The sequence below is a fragment of the Anarhichas minor genome, unplaced genomic scaffold (genome assembly GCF_050575085.1).
Source record: "Anarhichas minor isolate MPS153535 unplaced genomic scaffold, ASM5057508v1 ptg000042l, whole genome shotgun sequence".
Taxonomy (NCBI): Eukaryota; Metazoa; Chordata; class Actinopteri; order Perciformes; family Anarhichadidae; genus Anarhichas; species Anarhichas minor.
Window position 1 is genome coordinate 1,866,299 of NW_027466488.1, and position 25,068 is coordinate 1,891,366.

Here is a 25,068-nt window from a genome sequence, read left to right on the forward strand (position 1 = left end):
AGAAAGTGTGTTTATTTATGTCATTTATTGCAAGGTGCGTCTGCATATTCCTCCTGGTTGTGGTGAGCGATGTTGATTTCATCAAACTATAGAAATTGTGTTCATGTCAATGCAGACGTGCGTAGTGGAAACTGGTAAGCAGATTGTTTAGCTGGTCAGGCCTGCAGCTAATGTAAAGCACAAAGACATCTCAACAAATGCAAGAATCACAAATATTACATCAATTTATTTCAAAGTTAAAGGTATAACATATACAATAGTTAAGAACACTTCCATAAGTCCGTGCACAGCCCAACTACACACACACACAATCAACTCCCTTGCACTCAGAATTAAACCACTGCCACACTAATGCTGCCTGATAGACACCAAGGACCTTCACAGTGGAACTGATGTTAGACCGAGCACATAGAAGTGCCAAAATAAAGACTACTCATTCGATTTGTTTAGGCAGTTGAAGAGAGCACTGACTTCAGGAGGGTCTTCAACAGACGAGGATCAATAGCACAGCTACGATTACTATGACATCACCAAGAGATTGCATCGATTCCTGCAACGAGGTTCAGTGACACTACTTTGCGATACCAAATTAAATGTGAAGCTTTAAATGATGGATTTCACACCAGTTATCAGACATGAAACATCATGGTAGGAATGAAGGATTCAAAACACATTTATAAAAGATTTGTTATAAAACATGCGTTTTTGAAGAAGGCTGAAAGATTTATATTGTACACTTTTTCCTTTCTCCTGTGGTGAGAGCAATAGTTTCAAGTTATATTAGTTTTTTTGGGTGTGGAAAGTACCCACCAGCTACATGTTCAGATCATGACTGCAGCCAGGAGGCTGCTCTAGTTATCCAGTTCACCAACGTCTGGATGTTTTACTCTGAAAGCCAGTAAATGCTTGTAAATGTGAAAGATTTGCCAGCTTTGGACTGCCGGGACTCCACCTGACACTGTGGCTAGAAAGAGTTAGAGAACGTTACAAAATATTCACTTGAAAGATTTATTTTGATCTCACATTTATTAAGTCTCGCCCATCAAATTCTTCACTGCAGATTTTCTGGTGACTTGGCGCTTCTTCAAACCAGACCGCAGGCAGAGAGTAAATTCTCCTTTTGGAAAAATGCTATTTAAGACTGTTCATTCAAGATTGTGCAGAAATGAATTCACTGTGATCTCTTGTGCTGCCTGCAGACTAAATAAGAGTTCCCAGCTTTGATCGTACATTTAACAGGGACCTCTGCTCTACAGATCCACATCTCCTCACCGTGTTCACCTGGGAAGTGTCACACTGGAGGAGATACAAACCACAAATGAGAGAAAGGAAGTGATATAAATTGAGGGCTCTGTCACAGTGATTTTTTTTTGTTTTTTTTTGTTTTTTGCTCGACCAGTAACTCTCACTCGCAGGGCAGTTTAACTGAGAACAACGTGACGGTCGAACACAGACTTCCTCTGTTCCTGGACCTGCCTCCTCCAGCGCTGCTGGGCATGCTCCACTTTGTTCAGCACGTTGGGTCGAGAGTGCGAACGGGACAGAACATTGTGAGCGTTGGCAAAAGGCTGCTGGTCCTGAAAACACAGAATGGAAAAAGAAAAACCTACATGATTAGCCTAAAAAGGTGTGACATAGGTCAGTGGGTCATTTATAGGTTCATCTTGTAAGACTAGGGAAATAGGAAATGCACAAACTACGTCGTTAAATTCCTTTTTAAAACAAATTAGACTTACATGTCCTCATGTGTTCTTTATTCTCTCTGTAAAGTATTTTGTAACTTGTTTTGAGTGCTATAAAATAAAGTCACTATTGCTACTCTCAGAAGAGCACATAATAAAAGTAAAGGGAGGAACTAGATTGGGAGGATCACAGCCACAACTGACAAATGTGTTGAGGAAAATAAACCAAGATTATCAGTTGGGCAGCCTCTCTGTATCAAAGACTGACTAAACATTACAAGCCCACCATTTCCTCTATAATTAACGGAGCAGCAGTACTTGCCCCTCATACTGGTTTTGCTTTCTAATCTCTCTCCTTTGTTTTGGTCCAGTGACAAGCGACAAATAGTCTAAACTTTGGGTGAATTCGATATTTGGAGTACTTCAGTCATTTAAAGCTTTCTCTGGCAGTTTTAACAGCAATTTTCCTATTCTGTTGCAGTGCAACAAATACAGTAAACGCTAATAGCATGTCTTCCATTATTTCCTGACAAACAGCTTAGTAACCTCTACTTTTAATTTAACAGAAGTTAGACAGTGTACCAGCATCTATCGAAATGTTCACACTAACCATGGAAAACATTTCCGTGCTTACTATTGCTTAATCACATTTTCACAGCAAAAGCTTTGTTAGGAGAAACCTCTCATGAAACTCTTACTCTTGGTGAAACCACAGCGATGTACTCAGCAAGTCAGCTGCAAAGTCAGCTGCAGTGCCCCCCCCCCCCCCCCCCCTCCCTCCCTCCACTCAGGCAAAGGCTTTCACTGTTTTCCTTTGTCATATCTAAAATATAAAATATAAAAACTGAGTCGTACTGGAGGCCACATTGATTTACTGCTCTTTAAATGCACTTTCAGCATTTATATTTAATGGTTTCCTGAAATAGTTAATAGTGTAAATGATAACTATACCAGCAACTAGATTACAGAGAGAAACATGAGGCTAAAATTATGATTATGTTTTTGAACTCAGTGCAAAAGTGAGATTACACTAAACCCTCAGTTTACCTAAAGCTAGCCAGTGATTCGTTTTCTTTTCTACTCGCTTATACGCGGTAATGGGAACCGGCATATTTTACACTCATTATATTTCAATGTTTACCAGGAAACCCGTTTCATGCTGCCTGAGACTGCAAGAAAATTCGGAGAGCAGTCTTTACTGTCTGGACAAGTTCTAGAAACAGAGTGGAAAATCTGTTTGTTTCTGATATATGCCTAAACATGACCTGCCACTGTAAGAGTGCATACATTGTAAAACCTGTTTGGGTTGAAAATTAATACAAAAATACATTTTGGAAACAGACTACTGTTTGGCTTTGGCTTTAATCACACAACCTGATAAAGACACCTGGTATCTCATTTAATGAAGTTTAAGAATCAGGTTACACACATGTACGATGTATGATTACGCATGTACAGATAGTGTGATGTGAACAGAAAAGGGTTGAAGCTGCCTGCATCGAATCACTCGTCTTACAGTTCCCCTGCTGCAGCTCTTTGCCTGTGAATGTGGTTTCTAATGGATCTGTTGCAGAGTGAGATCACTATCTGTGTATGGAACCAGTATTACCACACAGCACTACTTGAAGGGTCTGTTTGGCTTGGTGTAGCTGCTGTAACACTCCATTAAAATGGACATTTTCATGTTTATTTCACCTAAAGATTCAGTATTATGTGTTGTGTCTTATGTATAATTTGAGACATATGAGATTAGATTTTACCCATAAAGGATGAATCCCATGTGACATGTTGTGCAAAGGGAGGTTAAAGAAAATATAATGAAATTCTCATGACAGGAAATAATTTAGAGTAACTCTCTTAGTACCAGAATTACTATAATATAAAAACGTATTGTATGTTAACAGTGAGTTGCAATGCTAAAAATATCAAGAGGAATACATACCCCAACTTCATCATCATTTTGGATAAGCTGCGAGTGTCCAAATAGACGCCTCTTCAATATGGGCTCCAGGAGAGTCAGGTAGACCATGTAGAGCAGCAGCAGGCCCAAAATGGAGAGGTATATTATGATGGTGACCTAAATATTCAGAAAGATTACTGATTGGTTTGCTTTGAAAGGATCCGAACACAAAGCACAGTGAATAATTGATAATTAATACAATCAGTAGGTGGAGCACAACAGTGAATTAAGTGACAATACAGATACAAAGGTATTAACAATCCTTTCAATGTGAACTTGCCTGAATTGTCCTCGAGCTCCTCTCTTCATATTTACACTCGCAGCGTAAACAGTACGCCTCCACATCCTTTCCGTCAACCGGCATCGGTTGAACCACATGGAGACAGTTACTGAACACCGAGAAAATAACATTAACGAGCTAGTAGGAAGCAGGAAATGGACACTTCATGTCATTCAAGGAAGTGTGATGACGCATCACTTTTGCATACCAGTCTTTAAGAGAGACATTTTGTTTGTAGATCTGACCCTCGATGTCTCTGTACGGTGGACAGATGCATTTACAACGGATGTCTTCAGGATTCTGCAACAGATCACATACATCATAATGTTTTCACTTCACACATACCTGCACATTTTGCTGGTAACACACACGATATGTATGTCATATTTACTTTCTGTATTAATTTAATGGCCTTATTGTTCAGTCTTGTGCTCCTTTACTTTAAAATTGCCATTATTAGAATTAAATGAACAAACTCATAACCTTTGTTTTGATGCCATCCATACTGTACATTTTCCTCTTATGTCACATCACGCAGACATATTGATCATTAAATTGGTTATTGATTGACAAGCAGCTAAAGATGATGTCAGCTGTTAGCTTCTCTACATAAGTAGCATTTTAGCTACAGTATAAACTCAGGTGTCAGTCGGTTGGCCACACCAAGCTGAAAGTAACGCGGTGTTATACAACAGTCCGTGGGTCTTATAAGGCTTATGATGTTGCGTTTTGTTTCGCTAATGTTTGATGTAACGTTAGCTTTAGCAACACCTGCGACATCGTTTATCTGAGCGTCACAGGAACGTCTCAAACTCAACAGTTTGCAGAGCTAACGTTCATCTTTTTAGGGAGATTTAAAGAGGTGAGGATTCAGTTTGATAAGCCATCATCAGAGTGTTCTCTCTAACGCCAGGTTAGCTAACCTATGCTAGTAAAGATTAGCCTTACCTTCGCTGTCACTTGGTTTAAGAGCACAAAACAAGCCACAGAGAAAGCCTGGAGAAGAAACACAGACTTCATCTTTAACGTGACAGTCTGTAACAGATTTACAAAAAACTACCGTTCAACTATTTACAGGAACAACACCAGCAGTGCAAATAACAGCCTAACTGTCGACTTTAGCCATCAAGCTACAAATAAGGTAAACACCAGCTCCCCAGCAGCTGACTTGCAGTTTCCGGAAATGGCGTTCGGTTTCTGCACACACGCGATCTATCGCGATGAAAATGAGTTCGCGACTATGGAGGACAGAACATGAATTAAGTATAAATAGATAAATGCATTCATAAATGTATAAATAAATACAGGAATAAATAAATACATGTTTAAATACAGAAAGAAAGAAAATAATAATTAAATGCTGAAATAAATAAATGCTGAAATATGGAAAAAATTGACATAATTTGTCTCCTTCTGGTTCTTCTGTGCTGGTGGGTTTGGGAAGCTCCTCACACACACAGGAAGCTGTCAGCAGCTCTTTGAATATGCTCAGAAACCAAGAAGGAGACAGACGGTTCAGACTGAACGAGAAATAATAAGGTATTTCATTTATTTATTAATTTCTGTATTTATACATTTATTAATGCGTTTTTTAAAAGAAACCACCCCTTGGTTCGACATCGTAGCAGACAGTCGGGGTACCAAGCGCTAGTTAGGCGACAATCAAGAGGTCTGTGGGAAAAGTGGGTTGAAAATCTGCATGAAATAGTGTACCAAGATAGGATATGTAGGAGACATAACAGGACATGAAATATACATAACATGTATAGTCATTATTGCACTTTATATTTGTTTACATGTATTTACACTACCTGTACGGCCTATTTATATCTAGGTTTAAACTACTTGTTTACGGTTAAACTACTTATTTACGGTTTACCTATTATTGCACTTCATGTTGCACTATACGTTTATACCTTCTCTTGTGTCTTGTTAAATAGTTGCAGTTTCCTTATATTCGAAATTTTGTAAATGGTAAAGGATATACAAAAGTCACTTTACCTTAATATCTAAAATAAGTAGTTCAATGTACATCTGTAGTCACATGCAGGCAGTCAGCAATTAAAACGGAAAGGAGTGTGATGTGTATGTCCAAACACTCCTTTGGTGCTGAGTATATTTTAACTTTAAATTCATGTCATGTCACAAACAGTCATGGTGTGTATGTGAATGAAATGCAATAAACAATTAAAACGTTGTTTGGTGCCATAAAAAATGATAAATGGGGAAAGGCAATACAAACACAAAATATGTTTCCTATCTTTATTTACAGCATATTAGATGTACAAAACCATAAAAAATATACATACATTTGTCATCTAAGACAGGCGAATAGCTCAATTCTATTTTACAGGACTTTTCATTTCTTTTCATGTACTCTGAACGGTTCTCTTTGGTTGCTAGTAAACAGTATAAAAATACATTGATGCATACTGGTGTCATTTTTTCAGAGCAGCAGCACTCATCCACACACCTTGGGGCATCATATACAGCATGAGCCACCAGCAATTGCAGCAATGCTTGACTGTCAAAAATGTACGTAGTTACTTCCATACATTAGCGTTTCACCTAAAACTTTTTACATCATATACAAAACATTCATCAGAATAATTGCTTTTGTGGTGCCACTACTTCTTAAGTAGTGCTAATGTTCCCGAGAAAACATTTGTGCTATATTTGTTTCTGACATTTAGCAGTATTTCTTTCAATTAAGCTCTACCTGTGAAAGTAGCCTATGTTAAAACTAGATACACACTCTCTATATATACAGCATCACTGACAATCAGTATATCTGTTTAGCTACAGTCTCTGTTTTTTTAAATGATTCTATCAGCAAATGTCTCACCATGTTGGCATGTACATCATTGGATCCTGAGATTGTGACTTTAAAATCTAAAGTCATGACAATTCTTCTGTTACTTATTTAAAAGACGTTTCCAAATTTCCAAACAAAGTAATCCAGATCACCATCTGAGGATGGCCATGTAGGTTTACACTGTAACACTTTATCACCGATCATTTCTCCCTCTTTAATCTCCACTTGTCCGCTTTCTCGTCAGGATCAGTTTTATCAAGTGTGAAGCAGTTTTATCAAGTGTGAAGTTCACTCTAGTGTCACTCCATGTGAAAACAGATAACTACAGAATATTCTTAAAGGCGTCAGTGGATAAAACAGATACTGTGGCCAGTATCTAGTCTAGGGGTTTTCATGAAATATCCAGTAACCGCCCATTCTAAGGGCGAAGGAATCTGAGGACTTTGGAGCGCAGGAAGCGGATGAATGATTTGGGGAACATTTCTCTTGACTCTTGTGCTGTGTAGTTGAAGAAGTTCTGTGGGTGAGCCAGAACATCAAACAACGCCCTCATGAGTTTCTTGTCCTGATGAGAAAATGTATTGCATTAATGGAAAGCAAAAAAAGCATATGATACAGTGTGAGTAGCACAAGTCTCCAAAAGAGGGCACTACATGCTCACTGGACCTCAGAACTGAATAATGAATAAACAGAAACACAAATCAACAAGTGGAGGATAGTACTGATCTTAACAATCAATAATGACTCAGATGGGGTGCCCTGGTGGGAACCATATCATTGAAATGTTACTGGGTCAATGTCTGCCCTCGGTTCTCTACTGTCTGCTCTCTAATAAAAGCATTAAAAAATGTAGAAATACAAGTCTGCTGCAGAAACCTTCTATCTCCTCTTGTTTTCTTTTATTTCTGTTTTGTTCCTTCTCTTTGTGTATTGTACATATTTTTCTATTTTAGGTGGATATTGATGTCAGGATGTAGCATTTTATTACATTTTATGTTTTCCTTGGTTAGTGAGATGACTGAAAGCTATAGATTAAATATTAAAATATATATATTGATTTGCGCTATTTAAAGACATAGTAATCAAACACTGTTTGATTGCCATTCATATTTACTATTGTGCCAAATTATACATTAAACATTGTAAAATGTTAGTTAAGTTAGAATACCCGACACAAAGACCATAAGTGCTCCTCGTTCATACCCACATACCTTTAGAATTTCCTGGTGATTCTCTGAAGCGTATAATCTTCCATCTCTGACTATGTCTTCGATCAATTCTTGGTAGTCCTCTGAAACAAATGAAGTACATAAATTAGCTCATTGATGAGAACAAACAAACAAACAAACCACATGTGCATGACTCTCTGGGGTAGCAGCATCATAGTTATAGCACAAAACATCATTTCTTCTTACCATCGTATGTCACATATGGGACCTGGAAGCCTTTCCCACTGTTTCCCTCGTTGGACCTGAACTGTATCCAGAGCCGCTTGGAGCGTGAGGTGAAAGCGATGGGACGTTCGTATGTCTGACAAGTCTCGTAGGTTGTCACAGAGTTGGAGAGAGCTGTGAAATGAGGATATGAGCACACAGGGTGGTGTCTCTAATTAGTTTACAATAATTATTGAAAGTAATGAGTAATAACATAATGACATATTATGTTGGTTGTCCTTGGTAACAGTGACACCCGCCGAAGATATTTTTATATAATTTTGGCCGCCCTGGTTTAAAAAAAACTCAAACACTTAACCTTAAGATAATAGTTAAACTCTTGGTGGTATAGTTTTTGTTAATTAATAGACTCACACAAACACACACAGTTAAAACGTACAGCTCTTTCTCATTACTAAGTAGTCTCCGCACTCGTCCTCAATAGGCAGAAAGATTTCTGGGACAACAATGAGGATCCTGCGTTTGGGCGGTGGGTTGATGGTCCAGGTGCATTCGACATTGGCTGGGTAGTTTCCCGGGTAGTTGGGGGACTCGATGAAGCCAGTAAAATCTCCAAGCTCTCCTCCACATTGGCGGTCTGTGAAGTGACACAGATGTGTCAGACAGGTTTTTTTTGTTCTTGGTGCAGCAAGGTGAATTATCTGGAACTGAATCCCAAATTTCATTGTCTATGTGTACATGTTTCAGAGGAACTACGGCATACCGACATACATACTTTTGCATTGCATGAAGTTAGTGGAGCCATCAAAGTCGGTGGTGGTATTTCCAGGGCAGGTGACGCAGTAGTTCTGCCCAAACTCTCCTTGATACGTGCCTATGGGGCAGCGGATGCAGCGGTGTGTGGTGGTGTTATAGTAATGTCCTGGAGAGCACTGGACTGCAGGAGCCAATGACAGAGATAGAGGGCTGTTAATTGATACATAACGCTCCAACTATTCAAAACCAATTAGAATATATGTAAAAATACACTGTCATCAAGCTAAAACGAAAACGTTTTCCTAGAAAGGTTGACATCTAAGAGGTGCATCATTTTAATATGACATGAGTGCCTAAATGTACAGACAATACAACAGCTGCAGAGGGCGGCAGAGTGCCTGTCTACACCCAAAAGAGCTCCATAGTCTCAGCAACCACATGATACTGTTGTGATGTAAACCAAAAACACAGATGTTTCAATTTATCAAATAAGTTTGACAGGTTTTCATCAACTTCATTTGCTCCAAAACAGCCATCTAATCCCTCCATTCATGTTAAGCCAAGAGATATGAGATAAGAGATATGAGATAAGAGATATGAGAACTAACACTAAACCAAACTGGAGTTATTTGTATTTTACCCCAAAACAACATTAACAGAGATGACTTTCACACCTTTAGTCTCACACTCCTGAAAGGTAACAGCACCACTGCGCTTGGTGACCAGGTTCCCTCCACAAGGGAAGCAGGTGGTGCGTCCCACTTCTGGCTGGTACGCTCCCAGTGGACAGGGCAAGCAGGGGAGGAAGCCGTCATGAGAGTACTGACCTGGGGAACACTGACCTGAACACACAAGCATTTGGTCAAGAGTGTGACCTGTAAAGACATAGCACATTGTAACTCTCTTACAAAACGTATAGAGCTTCATCACTTGGATTTGTTATCTTTGCTATTTTTCATGTTTAATCTAAGAGAAAATATTCTCCCCTTCTATTAAGATAAGATACAGCAAGCTAAAGCGAATCTTAATGGAATGATGCCATGTTTTATCTGCAGTGCATAACTCAACAGAGTGTAACTCCTGGGCGACGAATACAAACTGGGAGCCAGTGGGAGTTTGCTGATTGCTTCTTGTTGTTTAGTCTGACAGAGGAGATGGGATCTGGGATTCAGCCACAAAGTGACTCTGATAACGGCACAGGAGGAGACCAAAACATGGTGGCTCCCTAAGCTATTATTCCAGACTGAAAGAAGCCAAGTTCACCTTTTAAATTCAAATACATCTTCAACATCTAAGCTTGAGTTTCTTTGGCTTTACACAAAGCAGAACATCTGCCGGGGAGAGATCTTTATCGATGATCCACTGCTTCCTGTGTGGCTCATATTCACGAAGTAGTTATCAACATTTTATGTCCGTCTGTGCCTTTATCTGCTTTTTGTTTATTTGTTCCAGATTTAACATTGTATTTACCTTTGGCTTATGAATTTTAAGATATTTTCGTTTCATTCTCCCGAACAGTTTTTTTCAAGTGCTGCACAATTTAAATTATTGTCACTACCAACAGGATGAAATCATAAAAGCCAGATTAAAAGATTTCTTTCTCTTTAATATCTTACCAGGAAAGAAAAACTTTCAATGATCTATAAAGGAATAGTGAGACATTTTGGGAAATGTGCTTCTGCGCTCTCTTGTCCGTTCTTAGATGAGAAGATCGATGCTGCTCTCATGTTTGTACGGCAGCAGCCGGTTAGCTTAGCTTAGCACAAAGACTGGAAACAGGGGTAAACAGCTAGCATGTAAAGGTAATAAAAATCCACCTATTAGCACCTCTAAAGCTCCCAAAATGTCAAACTATTCTTTTAATGTGTTTATATTTGTTATGCTCTTAATTTCACTACGGATGTTCACAGTCAGGTAGTGAAAAACTGGGCAGTATACTTACAGTGAAGGTGGGTGTGATTTTGAGATAAATGCAATTGTCTTACCTCCACACTCTGACATGTTTCGAGCTCCGACCACCTTGGAGACGTCTCTTCCTTCAGGTCCAGGACAGACTTGACAAGACATCTGTGCCTCTTCGTCCTGATACGTTCCAGATGGACACAACACACACCTTCCCTGATCCCCGTCATAGTAAGTCCCAACACTGCAGCTCACTAACAGACAGGTGAGGAATGACACCAAGATAGATTGAAGGTTATTAATTCAATGATTTACTTGTCGCATAACTCACACACACATGTGCATGCCTGACTGTAAACAGAGAAGATTTTAACGATAGGGCTGCAATGTGTCTCCAAGGAGCTGCCAAGCTTGGGTTGTTAGTCACATGGCTGAGACCTGATTTTGTTTTAGTGCTAATCATATCTATTATTCTCTCAAAAACAATGCTGTGATATAAACAAGGTGGAAAAACACATTTAAGTATTCAAGCTGGTGAAATCAAACATTTTCCTCACAAACCGAACACAAAACACTTGAGCAAAGACACCCAAAACAGACTGATGTGTCTGAACTGTAATGTACACCAATTTTAGCAGCCAGATCAGTGTCAGGAAGGGAGACAGACAATGTAAAATGCAGACAGGAATCAACAAACATAGCAGTATACACATACACATAATCAAACAGTCCTAACCACATTGTAGATTTACACCATAAATACAGCAGTTCAATTGCAGGACAAGACCAATAAAGTAAAGTAACCCAGACTTCACACTTCAGCTGCCAAGTGTAATCAAACAGGGCCGTGCACATACTTGAAACATATCAACACAATGAAGAGCATCCTTAACACATCAAAGGCTGCGGGGTGATCAATTTAACTGTTGACAGATTTGAGAGTTTTACTAGCACGGCAATGAACATCACTGATGAAGTATCACTGACCTTGACACAGTTTAGCATAGTGTACGCCGGTTTACTGGAGCTTTAAATGCAGCAACTGGATAAAATAAAAGCGTCACTCAGTAGGGTACCTCTTACAAAATCACTTCTGTGTCAAGATTTGTCACACTATTTTTGCTTTTTATCACGGTGTCTTCTGATGATCTGCTCATTCTCACGCACAAACTCCTTTGAAGGTTTGGGACTAGTAACCAGGACTACGATCGTATGACAAGATACAATCATTATTGTGTTCTTTGTAGCTTACGTATATTGGTTGTATGAACCATCACGTAGATCTTCCATATTAGCTTCAGGTTCAAGACACTAGCACACAGTGTAAGCAAATGCATAGGGACACATATGTGTGCAAAGACCCAGCATTAAGCTGTTAAAATGCTTTTGCGAACCAACTTAATACAGCCATACAAAATCACTGCGACAAGAGAGCTCCAACCCTCTGCACAGCTGCCTTTATGCCCCACATCTGACGCGTCCTAATACTTGATACAACATGACTGTGCATCAGGGAGGAACTTCTAATGCTACCATAAGCACACTCACCTCGTTTAAAAGCAAACACAGAAGCAAATCAAAGAGAGTATTCCCCTCAGATCTCACAAAAGTGTCAAGTCTTGATTAAAGGGACCAAAGCACAGCTTTACTCTGGTTCCTCCCATTCAGAATGATGCCTGTAATTAATTTTGGGAATTACTATCGTCTGTCTGATAGTCTCAAGAACTTGACTTGAAAACTGAAGCTGATCTCACATAAGAATAACTCAATTAAATCCCAGGCCTTTAGCACAAAATGTGCTTCAGTTGTAGCCTCTAAGCGGCCTGTAAGCAGAGAAACCACTATCTCTAAAAGCCCGACACACAAAAGCTTTAACGTAGATCCATTATACGTGGCTCAGCAAATTGTTCGATTTTCCTCTAAAGAAAGAAAATGTAATTCTCTCAAGAGCAGTTCATTTTTTGAAGCCTATTGTTTGTTCTGAAAGACCATGAGGAGCCATCGTTGCATTGTCCTCAAACAGCTTTTATTTGACAGAGGGAAGCAGTGAGAGAGGAGAGAGAGTGAGAGTGAAAGAGAGAAAAAACCTTGAAGCCTTTCAAATGCAAAGAACGCTTCTATAGAGTCCTCGAATTGATGGCCCCAAAGAGGTTTAAAAGACCTTTCACCTCTATTCAAGTCCCCAGTCTTTGCCTACTTGATGACATAGGAAAACACTACGGTATCACAGTGGTAAGGAGCTGAACCCAATAAAGGGGGTCAGGTTTCTGAAACCCCCCATTCTGCTTGGCCCAATCGCTGCTCGCGCCCATCAAGCAGAGGCCCAAACAACTGATGCTAATTGATTCCCATGGTGTGGCTGAAGTCAATTCTCTTTAGCAGTTTAGTGGCTGGGGGTCATGCAAAGTGGCCCCAGCTGGGAGGCAGGGGGGACACAGCACTCAAACTGCCAGCTTGAATCAACAGCACTTCCTAAACATCTTCAGTGTTAAAACAAACGCGCAAACAAGTTGACTACAACAGTCAAATAGACGTGGACGCGCATGCATCTCTGCATCGATATTTATCTGTTCGCACTTGTTTTATGTTTTATATAAGTATTCATTCTGATGCAGGCACATGCTAACAATTATCAACAGTACAAGTAAGCATCCGGACAACAAAATCTTTATATGATTAATAAACTAAATCATGAATGTGTCTTATTCCAACAGAAACAACGTCCTGGAACAAAAACCGACGCAGTCACCAAAACGAACCACAGCTTTACAGAGTGAACAGAGGTGAGAGAATACTTTCTCCAAATGCACAGAAGGCTGTGTTGTCATCTCTGAGGCAGAGAGAACAAGCCTCCAATGGGGTTTTCAATGGAGTGGGCAAACTGAAAAGGACTAAACTGCACTCCGAGCTAAGCCAGAGCGGGAGGTGGGGGAGGAGGGGAAAAAATATAGCTCCTTTAAAGAGCTGGAGGTTAAGAAGAATGCCTTTCAGCCCCCCTTTCCTCCTCTCCCAAATTACATGTCTACACCCCTGCCATGGCCAATAGACTGCTTAATGTTGACCTGAAAGCATAGCGGGGGAGTTAAGGAATCAAGACACTTAAGATCTGTCGAACTGAAAGATAGAAATAATGAACAGGAGCAGTTTAAATCATGTCAGCACAGCTCAGCGGTTGAGTTACTTTGATGTTAATGTAGAGACCCCAAAAATATGGTGTTACAGGCGGGTAAAGCTGCTGATTTTCTTTTAACAATCTCAAGAAACAACGGGATAATAGTAGTTTCTGACACATTTTGGTCTCCAGTTACACACTTTCGTCAGCCCTGTTCTTCAGCGGTTCAAAGGAGGGAAACAAAAACCTTAAACACACGATAAGAGTTGCGTGAGGTTTACGAATGATCTGGGTCTACATCAGATTCAAACATCCTCAACATTGGTGTGCATATATCGAACCAAACGCATACTATTTGAATAAATATTTAGACATCTCAACAGAAGAAAGGCACCGGTTTCCTCTCTCTCATATGAAGGCGGCGTGCAGCAGGCAGCAAACTTACTGTGAGGCCCGAAACTAGGGGCACACGGTCCCAACAGCCAGAGAAAACACATACCAGCCTTCAGCTCTCAAACACGGACAGTGTGCGGTCTTTTTTAATGAACATTTTCTACATCACAGGTTGCATATAAAACTCCAACCGAGAGGCAACGGCTACCGAGAGACCTGCCATCAGCCCTCATGTTACACTGTTATCCCAGGGAGATGCTGGAAGATCTCACAGCTTGGAGGGCCAACAACAGCGTCTCTGTTCCTCCATGCCAGCTCGCTCTCCCCTCCAACCTGCTCATTACAGCATGTCTGCAAACCAAATATGGAACTCATCTGGCCAACACCTGCTCCAAATCCAATCATTAAACCAGCTTGTCTAAATATATCTCACTGGCATGTACCGTTTCAATTGCTTTAAGACATGAGTCTACAAGTCTACTGTGTGTGTAGGGCCTAGTCAGAGATTTTGCTGCCTTTGTGTTTGGTGTAACACAAGTGGTTGCATCTGCACTCTTGAGAGATTAAAAGCATCAATGTATCTAGTAGACGAGATGCCGGGCTGAAAGGTGTCTGTGTTGAATAACAAGTAAATACAAAAATCAAACTCACCACACTTCCTGCCCACCAGCACCTGTCCAGCCACACAGTGTCCTGGCAGCTCTGCCGGTTTGCCCAGACTCTTGGCGAGCTCGTAGTCGGACCCAGCAAAGTGCAGGTGGAACTGTTCCCGGTTGATGGACTTCCTCAGGGTCCTGATGGTCTTCCTGAGCCTCTTCTCTGAGCGTCGGCGCACACAGTTCAGGTCACAGCTCTCTGCTGAGAGAGGCATTATATTCCACCACTGTTTCCACAGCTAAAATGTCATAACCCACACCTATCGGAAATTGTACATTCATGCATGGATGCTCACATGCTTGCCTCGACATTTGCACAAATGCACCATCAAGTCAAGGGTAAATTCAAACCAGGCCAACACTTATGGGGGAATTCAAGGACATCAAACAAAAACAAATTGAGTCCCAACCTTGAGCCCACCACCATAGCCAAGTCAAAACAGGAGATACTTTAACAGGTTGGTGTGTTTAGTGACAAACAGACAACAGCGAACGAAAGATGGAGAACAAGAAGCAAAGGTTGCAGGCAGGCAGAGGGGAAGCGCAGAGAGACCAACCTGTTACCTCCTCTAGGTTCACATCCAGCTCAAACTCAGCTGTTATTGAGGAGCCGTCCTCCTCGCCAGCTTTCCTGCCATGGCGGCTACGCATTCGCTGGCCGGACGAGGAGCAGCGCAGGCTCACGTAACTGAACTGGACATTTTCAGTGAAGAGGAACCTGCTATCTGTGGACATGGGAGACAACCACCCCCCCCCCCCAACAAACACACGACAGCCAGCAGACACACACAAACAACACACACAATCGCAAAATTGTTAAAGAAAATTATAGACAATATTACAGAAAAGAAACAACTAATTTCAGTGTTGATAGCAAACGCCACACCATACACAGACAATCACATGTTAATGTGATAATATTTTTTGTAATGTAGACCGGAAAGCTTAAAAAAGTGATGAGATGTCACAGTGACAATTTCCTTTATTCAAAACAATTATGTGCCCTTTCAGTGACTATGAGGGTTGTAAAAGACCATGCCAAAAGCCTTTGGAGAAGCAAAATGATCCTACAATCGGAAACCCATTTGATTGATGGCTAGGTCAGACCCAACTGAAAGGCTAATTACATCCTCCCCTGTCACAGCCAGACAAAGTGCTGTGCGGAGACATTCAAGACACTCAAAACCACATCACTTTCCCCACAAATTTCTTTCACATTTGCCTTTGGTTTTTGGTTTACTTTGAAGCAGCCTTCAGGTCTGCTTTATCTTCTAAAGACTGTGGCTTTAGATGCTGGCAGCTCTTGGTAAACCCTAAATGTGTTTTAACCAGTAACATGAAGGAGCTGTAATTGTAATCCTGGTCTATCTGTGATCTAAGTCTTGTGTTTGGAGGCATTGTTATGTTTGTTGTGTGGCAACCTCTGTACCTGAGTGTGGTGAGTTTAAGCTCTCCTTGAGCTTCTCCTGACTTCTTTTTAAGTTGCATTTTGCAGTGCCAGACTTGAAAGTGGCTGTGGTCTTGATGCGTGGAACACTGGCCATTTCTGGACCTGAAGGACAGAGGAACAGAATGTTGTTATTTTGATCTACTTACATATCAACTGCAAACAAGCGAGTTGTTCATGAGTTAGGGTTTTGTGTAGCAGAGCGGAACGTAAGATGTAAATCTGTGATGTTTTGTACTTGCCTAAGCAATGCAAGCCACTGTTGTTCCTTTGTGCGTCAGCCAAGCAGGGCAGAGGCATTCCACAGGTCACCGTGTAGGAATCCTCCGTCCCTGCAGACACACAAGAGGCCGTGACACACACACACCAACACAGACAAAAGTTAAGGCCACAAAAGCTAAGTCAGAGAGAGTAAACAAGCAGCGTGTAGGAACATGAAGAGCCGCTCTTTAGACTGTTGTTTAAAACTAGATCGAGAGCAGCTTGACTTAGCTTCTAATTGCGTCTCCATTAGCATGCTTTAGCCATGCTGCTTCATATTTTAAAAACATAGCTGCATCAGACGATACCTGACCTCTGCTGTGCCATGCTGTTTGGGTCTTATCGTGCCAAAAAAACCTAATGATGCACCTGACTGAGTCATGTCAGCTGATTGGATCAAAGATGTCGCAGACGCCAGTTTTTTTATATCAGCCTCAGTGTTTGCTATGCTTTGTCAGAGCTTTTTTGAAGTCCATTCACCTTTTGCAATGTTTCAAACCAACCGAACCAATTTACATTTAGACCAACATTTATCAAGTAGAAAATTAGTACTGGTGACTAAGTCAAAAACTGACAGGATTAGTCAACACTTTCTGCAGCCGCTTCACAGTGACATCCTTCCAGCAGCAACCTCCTCACCTTTGGTTGGTAACAGGGAAAAAGTGAGTCAGTGTTATGAACTCTGTGTCACCTTTAAGGTTGCAAAAGCACAGAAACAACTTAAAAGATGCTTTGTGGTATACCGTTCAAGACTGTTGAACTTCTGGAAGGCTTTCAATCTAAAACCGCTATTTGAAGTGGTTGGCAATGGTTAGCCATCAAGGGCTAAATTGATGCTCAATCAAAGTTAGTCTTAAATCTAAATTTGGGTATTTTTCTGCACTTAAAACATGGAAACATGGCAAGAGTGAAACTGACGTCATTGCAGGAACAAAAGTGTAACAAAACTGACGGTGACTCCTGTGTTATAAAAGAGCTAGTGTATGTACAGTTTGCCGGTCAGCTTTGGTTCATGAGAAGAAAACACTCAAACAGATGATGGATCCTCAAGTGGTGAGTAATTTGACAATTAGTGACAAGTGACTGTGCAAACCATGAACCTCTGTCATCTGTGACCATGGGAAGCCAAACCATTTCCTTTGCAGTGCTTGTGCTATGGAAATACAGTTAGAGGTAAACAGGCAAATCATATTATTGGGAGATCTGGCTCAATCAACTCACCACTGCTGATGTGAACTTGGGACTGGCAGGTCAGGAAGCAGCGGTCCCCTCCCTCCTGCTTACTACAGTTCAAGGTAGGCTTAGAAGGGGCTTTAGCAGGTGGGAAACCCTCAGCCTCTAGATGGAAATCACAACAAAACTCCAAGGTAAAAAAATAACACTTTTGATTGTAACAAGGAGGAAGAGGCTCAGACGGTCCAACATCCTGACAGCACCAACAGCATGGTAGCATTGTGGATGTTTTACTCAAGCACAAGAAAACCAAGTGACAGAGAATTAAAGAGAAAAAGAGAACAGAATTCAAAGTATCTCCTGTTTTTGTCCCCCAGGTATTAGTCAAAAATGTGTGAGGTCACACAATTTCCAAAAAGTCAACAGCACTCAGCAGATGTCCCTCTTTTATAGGAAGAGGCACTGGCTTACCAATGCAGTCCTTTTTGTTCCAGTGTAGCTTATAGCCAGGATGACAGAAGCATTCAAATCCACCCATGGTGTTCTCACAACCCTGCTCACAACCACCATTGTTCACGCTGCATTCGTTTATATCTGAGAGGAAAAAGGGAAAATGATTATTATAATTACAAGGTCCATTCGCCCAACACATCAATGACGACTTTGAAATGCTTTTTCGCCTAACACACTTCTTGAGCACTTGTGTGTTACGCTCAAGTTGTTATGTGTATAGCTCCCTCCACCCAATTCAGACTCACCTCCGCAGTGGGCCAGCCCATACATGGTGTAGCCTTTGTTGCACAGACATTGAAAACCACCAGGGGAGTTCACACACGTGTGATCACATGTCCGCTCAAAAAAACACTCGTCTATATCTGTAATCAAAAGCAGGCAGGTGACATAATAGCAGGGCAGTCAGTTGCAATCAGGAGGGATTTCCCACCCACAGACATACATTTGCATTTGACCGTGAATTTTCACACTCAGCGAAAGGTGACGTGTACGCTACATCAGGAAAAACAGCGCTGGCTTTAGATAGTTATTACAGGTTAGAAAGAGGGCGGTGTTTCATTGATGTAATTGTAGTTAATCAGGTCAGCATCATTAAAGGCATCGACTCTGATCCAAAGGTTAACAAAAGCGTAGCCTCAAAAACAAAGGAAGCTGACTGACTGAAACCACAATATCACACACAATGTATGTCTAATGGGAAAGGATAGCTAAATCCCAGAGAGGGGTGATGACATTATTATAATTTTCTGATGTTTTATAGGTTTGGTTCTGGTTGGATGTTTATAATTAAAAAAAGACGAGTTTAAAAAAACTATATTTAAATGCATTTGACTGTTCATAACTTCTGTGGTCATAAAAGTTAGGTCTTTTAGAAAGGATGAGGTAAAAAAGTATGTACGCAGATCCTAATGTCTGCTAGTGTATTTATGAAAGTCTCACTTTGTCCCAGTCTTTGTCAACTGTCCAGAGTTTGAATAAAACAATTCAAGAGCCATTCATACCTTGACAAGAACGCTCATCTGTCAGCAGCTTGAAGCCTTTTCTGCAGTTGCACTCAAAGCTGCCGATGGTGTTCCTGCAGAAGTGTTCGCAGCCGCCGTTGTGAAGCTCGCACTCGTCAATATCTGCAGGGGAACAGGTGATATCCTGACATGCTATACAAATCCACTAAGTTAAATCAGTGTTTCAAAAGACCGCTCCCCTCTGTGGATACTTTTTTTGTGGACTGGCAGTCTGACCTTTGCATGTTTTTCCATCCGGCTGCAGTGTGAAGCCGACTGGGCAGCTGCAGCGCACGCCTGTGGATGTGTCTTTACAGGTGCAGTCGCACCCCCCATTGTTCAATGTACAGGTTTCTGAAATTACAACACAGTGTGAATCTATATTAATGACCTTCCTACTTGTGAACAATGCTGCGTTATTCCTCAATGTCAGACACTAGATCCCTAGAAAAACATAACCTTGATTTTCTGAACAAAGTGCTTCGAAAACACCTCGACTGCAGCGTCCATGTAATATTACAATTATACAGTTTCTTGCTTAGATTTCGAATTATTGTTTGAACACTTGCTTTGAACACTTAAAGCCATGACAGATATTGAATTTATATCTAATATTGGTTAAAACATTTTTAAATGCTGATGGAAACAGATAAATGAGAGTCTAATGCATGGTTTGTATGGTGCACAGTTGTATGTTTGGATGTAGGGCACATCCATACACTGGTGGGGTAGATGTTAACATCTAGGAGTACCCTTACAACATGTTTTATTCATAACGCAGGGCAAGACTCTGAGCTCACATGCTAACCATGTACTTGGTAAAGTGCCAAAGTTCTAATGTTTTACAAGTGACCCAAAATCACACAACTGATAAATACTTACTATACAAGAAAAGATTCACACGCTGCCCTTCCCAAATGGAAGGAAAACGTGAAATGTACCACACTGTCACAAATGCATATTTTCCAGGGGGGAAACTGGGGGAGAGAGAGCGAGTGTGTAGTCATTTCACAGTTTGCTCAAAAGACTGAGGAATGCATAGCTTTACTAGACCCAAGTCCTCTCCCCTGTTTAACACCCCTGAGTGGTTCCTGGCAGCTCAACATGGCTTCAGCAAAAACCCAGATTTCAAGCTGTACGCCTCTAAATGCAGGAGAGAAATTATTACCCATTAACAGCCTTCGTTTGACCCGCTTGTCCACCTCAGTAAAGGAAGTGGCGTTGTGGTCTGCGGACTCGGTGGTGGCTTCATCTCGTTCTGTGACACACAGAAAAAAACAATCATTAATAGATTGATGAATACTACATTTCCCAAATGAAACACAAGCACCGTAACTTCCATATTGGCTTTAGCTCCGGGTGTTGGTCACCTTTCAGTAACCAGATGCATGTTTACACTTGATATATTCAGCCTGCACTGGTGTGCGTCAGATAACACACCAGATCAGTCAAGGGAATCTTGTGACACTGCAGTGATACGCCTGGACCTCACACACAGTGCTGCTGGAGGGAGAGATATTATCCATTATCTGCCGGCTGATCCTTATCCCTCATAACCATTGTGTAGAAAAATGCACACTGCCTAACAGGCTGACTGACAGACAGAGAGATGTTTCCAGTTACTGTGTTTTCGTTGAAAACTACACCTTGGCGTTGGGCTGAAGTCTAGTTTTGTTTTATTCTTAACAGAAATTAAAATTAGGAAAAAAATTGTTATCAGACACAAGAAGAAGAACCCCAAAAATGTATCATCTTTGAAAACTTCTAGATCTTGTTAGAATTTGGAATAATGTTTGTGTGAGTTTGAACAATGTTTGGCTGCAAAGCATGACGATGGAATGACTGAGCTACGGTCAGTTGGATTAAAATACAATTTATGACTGCACCCATCAAAGGATAAAAATATGCTTTGTAAGGGGGACTCTTAAAAATGGATGTCAGAATATTAAAGACAACAGAAGATTACAGAAAATGTTTAAAGATGTTGGTGCAGCACTTTGTCTTACGTGGTTTTGCATTCCCAATGTTGAGCAACAACAAAGTCAGCAAACAGTGTGCTTACCTACACACGACCTCTTGTCCGGTTGCAGGTTGTACCTGACGTGACACCTGCATATGGGGCCGTTCTCCGTGTCCTCGCAGGTGTGCTGGCAGCCTCCGTTGCCATGGTTACAAGTCACTGCAGGGGGGTCAACGACATGCAACCGTAAGACATATTAGCAGTGCAACATTTGAGTCCAACTGTAGGCGTGTAGCGTGAAGTTAGCTTCATGCTGTCGAGCACGTACAGATGCAGCCTCTCTGGTTCCTGGCCAGCTCGAACCCTGGACGACACTCACAGGCCACGCCCCCTTTGGGTGTCTCTTTGCAGATGTGGGCGCAGCCGTGCTCCTTATTCATACAGTTGAGGCCCTCTGGGATAGAAAGAGGGGGAGAGGTACACAATGAAACTCTCCTACAGTGACTGACCCGCTACACACAAAAGCACACATACTGAGAGATTAGTCTGGTATCTTCAAAGACACTGATTGTTCTCACGCCTTACACAATCCAAAAACATCCACATCAATGCGGTATCTTTTTTTTTTACAAATGTGGAAAGCAGCAGAAACGTTTATAAAGGTTCATTCCCTGAAAACAAAGCTTTGCAAACCCTCCTATTATTTACAACAAATTCAATAAAGCTTCGAGCAGAATCACCATTTATATTGATGGGTCACAGCTGAGTGGATGAGTCCACAGGGTTTAAAGGGGATGTCGAGACCCGATGGAGTGGAAAGTGCTTGCATTTAAGTTGACTTCAGTCAAGAAGACAAAACAAAGGCACTGCAGACTAATCTGTGACACAGACCACATAGACCCGTGTGTTGCAGTTATTAACTTATTTTGTTCTCCGGGACACAGAGATCCTTTTTCCCACAGCATGTTGCTGCTGCAGATAAAAGCTCAGTGACGGGAGCCAGCTTGAACCTGTCACCCTTCAGTGTGCCGTCGATCTTAGATTTTATGTGAATATTGGAGAATTTGCTTCATAATTCTGTGTCTGTTTTTTCATGGCGTAATACAACTAGCAGATACAAGCATCTACTAAAATACACACACACACACACACACACACACACACACACACAATGCTAATTCAAAACCTCTTTTATAAATGAACTGGGCACTGTTAAAACTTTTACTTCCTCCAGACACTTTTAAACAGCATTTAAATTGGTGGGAGTGTGACTAAATATCCTAAATCTTTCTGAATTGTACTTTAAATACAGTACATCCGTGTTGTCAGGCTGACAGATGCAGGAATGGCTGCTGTTTACACAACAAGTGTGCATGTTGTACACTCACCAACAGAGCGGTGGATGCATGTGTGCTGGTTGTCGCTGAGGAAGAAGCCCTCTTTGCAGCGGCACTCATAGCTGCCCATGGTGTTAACACAAGTGTGTTGGCACCCACCATTGTTGAACTTGCATTCATCCACATCTACAGGACAGCGGATTGATTGCATTAGTTAACAGTGTTTACAAAACTCTGGATAAGTATTTGCTATAATCACAAATCAGTTTTCTTACAAACATTAAAGCAGTTTTTTCAAATCACATTTCAGATATAAATATTTAGAAATCTTTTAAATCACTGCATGACGAGAACACGTTATATACTTAGTGGTTTAAAGATGATCTTACCGAGACAGTTATGTCCGTCGTGTGCCAAATTGAATCCGTCATAACAAGTGCAGCGATAATTGCCTGGTATATTGTTGCACTCATGTACACAGCCACCATTGTACTCCAAGTCACATTCATCAATGTCTGAGAAGTGAACACATACATCAATGTTCATCTTCTGATCAAAAAGTTAAATTCAAGAACTTTAGTGCATTGTGTCTATCTTAAAGAAATATTGGAAGACTAAATAAGTACAGATATCACAATTCAGAGATAATACCACAATGGATTAAAAAATGCATCCAACGTCTGTGATTCCACTTTGACACTTCGGATGTTTTTTTCAAAACAATATATGAATGTGAATCAAACTGTTCAACAAAAAGCTCATTACCTTCGCAGTGTTTTCCATCTCCTTTAAAACCTGCTTTACACGTGCACTTGTATGAGCCTTGGGTAGTCTGACAAATAGCATCGATGTGACAGCCATCACTTCCCTCTGCACATGGATCTGCTGAAATCCATATGGATCTTATAGGTCATGATTACCAAAACACATTCAAATAGTCTAACAAGTCAAATAGAATTCAGCATTTACCACACATGCACTTTTAAGATTGTCATGTTTAGTGGGAATGTATATTAAAGAAAGAAAGAAGACATTTAACACTAAAGAAGGAGATTTAAGACTAAAACATAAAAGTCTCTGATAATAACAGTATCCTACAGCAGGCAATTTGAAAAAGCTAGTGAGAACTCACCTGAAAGTTACTGAAAGTTACATACAATACAAAACTTATTTTACAAACGTATGTGTACTGGGAGCACATCAGTTCCCAAAGTAATTGGTTTAGAAAATAAACGAAATTGAAAAAAATCACCACTGTGGAAACAACAAGAGCGCACTCCTTAAAGCGTGCGTAAAGTAGCACTCTCCACGGAAACACAACACACACACACATGCACTACAGTCCCACCTCGAATATTTGGAAGCGCTGCGCTTTGGCGACTATTTAACAAGAGCAAAAACAAACAAAAGTCCCTTGCAGCCCCAATAGCTCCCATGGTGATATGATCCAAGTTTAGAGGTCTTCTCAAAAGGACGCGTACGCACTGAAGTCGTGAGCGAGCGTCCGCCTCATTTTCATTCTAGCCTGTCAATCTGTTTCACAAGGGGCTTTTGAAAAGAGAAAGGAGTGAGTAAGTGTGTGTGTGTGTGTGTGTGTGTGTGTGTGTGTGTGGTGTGTCATTGTGTGTGTGTGTGTGTGTGTGTGTTGGAGAGCGCGCGAGCGCGTACATGTTAGGGTGGAAAAAAAAAAACTCTTTTGAAGCAGAGCTGCGTCAAGTCAGTGAGATAGCCAGTGGAAGACCGGAATTGTCGAGACTTTGCGTAAAACGTTATGAAGTCTCTGCGCTAAATGGGCTTTTATTTTGAAAGCTTTTTCCGGGGATGAATTGGTAAATTTGACACTTTTGAGTCCTTTTAAAGCCTTTGGCGTCTGTTTCAAAGTGGACCACGTCAGAATCCATCAATAAAAAGGCTGAACGCACACAATGCAACCACAATTAAATAACATGAATGGTTCGCCATTTTAGCTACCTCCTAGTTCCTACCTCCTAGTTAACTTAGTCCTGGAAAGAGCACTGTCAGGCAAACTACATGGTTGCTAGGCAACATACTTTTGGTTCTTTCTTCGAACACGTATGTTAGCCACACGCACGTGGTGGTGGAGGATGAACAACTAAATATAAAGAAAACGACTCGTACCACTGACTGAAGTTGTGAGTTTTGCCAACATTTCAAATAAGCTAAATCCTTCCATTCAAACTTAACAAAATCCTGAAAGATAAAAAAAAAAAAATCTCCCCAAAACAAGCGCTGACGTTAATAACGTGAACATGTATAATAAAACGTGCGCCACCAATAATTTGGTGAAACATATCAACCATAGAATTCAATAGTGACATGCAGTGAAACCCTCCACACTGTGTTCAAAGTGCATTATTAAGTATTCTATGTGGTTCTTGTGCACCACCTATCGGCGCACATAAATA

The 25,068-nt window shown here is 40.9% G+C and overlaps 2 protein-coding genes and 1 long non-coding RNA gene across 5 annotated transcripts; 1 reads left to right on the forward strand and 2 right to left on the reverse strand.

Annotated features, from left to right (window-relative positions):
- Positions 1 to 206: 206 nt before the first annotated feature.
- On the reverse strand, positions 207 to 5,274 carry tmem9b (TMEM9 domain family, member B). The gene is made up of 5 exons (XM_076109773.1): positions 4,871 to 5,274; positions 4,131 to 4,222; positions 3,923 to 4,031; positions 3,625 to 3,759; positions 207 to 1,577 (listed from the first exon to the last, which is right to left on the reverse strand). Exons 1-5 carry the CDS (start codon positions 4,940 to 4,942, stop codon positions 1,422 to 1,424), a joined length of 564 nt encoding a protein of 187 aa, XP_075965888.1. The 5' UTR covers positions 4,943 to 5,274; the 3' UTR covers positions 207 to 1,421.
- LOC142969770 (uncharacterized) lies at positions 4,602 to 19,342 on the forward strand. 3 transcript variants are annotated; one of them, XR_012959138.1, is made up of 4 exons: positions 4,602 to 5,461; positions 6,373 to 11,020; positions 13,504 to 13,572; positions 14,466 to 19,342. It is a non-coding gene; the product is annotated as an uncharacterized LOC142969770 (long non-coding RNA). The 3 variants fall into 3 exon arrangements; XR_012959139.1 differs by having other exon boundaries at positions 6,378 to 11,020; XR_012959137.1 differs by having other exon boundaries at positions 4,615 to 11,020.
- Positions 7,139 to 24,986, reverse strand: scube2 (signal peptide, CUB domain, EGF-like 2). Its single transcript, XM_076109767.1, has 18 exons — positions 24,008 to 24,986; positions 23,408 to 23,544; positions 23,032 to 23,157; positions 22,694 to 22,828; positions 21,634 to 21,759; positions 21,408 to 21,524; positions 20,514 to 20,603; positions 19,583 to 19,699; positions 19,346 to 19,468; positions 18,590 to 18,706; positions 18,303 to 18,425; positions 14,946 to 15,149; positions 10,873 to 11,043; positions 9,562 to 9,729; positions 8,907 to 9,068; positions 8,153 to 8,305; positions 7,949 to 8,028; positions 7,139 to 7,302 (listed from the first exon to the last, which is right to left on the reverse strand). Exons 1-18 carry the CDS (start codon positions 24,076 to 24,078, stop codon positions 7,156 to 7,158), a joined length of 2,367 nt encoding a protein of 788 aa, XP_075965882.1. The 5' UTR covers positions 24,079 to 24,986; the 3' UTR covers positions 7,139 to 7,155.
- Positions 24,987 to 25,068: the final 82 nt, after the last annotated feature.

Coding starts and splice junctions, on each gene's coding strand:
- tmem9b (XM_076109773.1), bottom strand. CDS start 4,942: ATGAAGTCTGTGTTTCTTCTCCAGGCTTTCTCTGTGGCTTGTTTTGTG. Junction 4,223..4,870: donor TAAACCAAGTGACAGCGAAG/GTAAGGCTAATC, acceptor GATCTGTTGCAG/AATCCTGAAGACATCCGTTG. Junction 4,032..4,130: donor AATGTCTCTCTTAAAGACTG/GTATGCAAAAGT, acceptor CTCGGTGTTCAG/TAACTGTCTCCATGTGGTTC.
- scube2 (XM_076109767.1), bottom strand. CDS start 24,078: ATGGGAGCTATTGGGGCTGCAAGGGACTTTTGTTTGTTTTTGCTCTTG. Junction 20,604..21,407: donor GGACAAGAGGTCGTGTGTAG/GTAAGCACACTG, acceptor TGTGTGTCACAG/AACGAGATGAAGCCACCACC. Junction 18,426..18,589: donor TGGGCTGGCCCACTGCGGAG/GTGAGTCTGAAT, acceptor TTTTCCTCTCAG/ATATAAACGAATGCAGCGTG.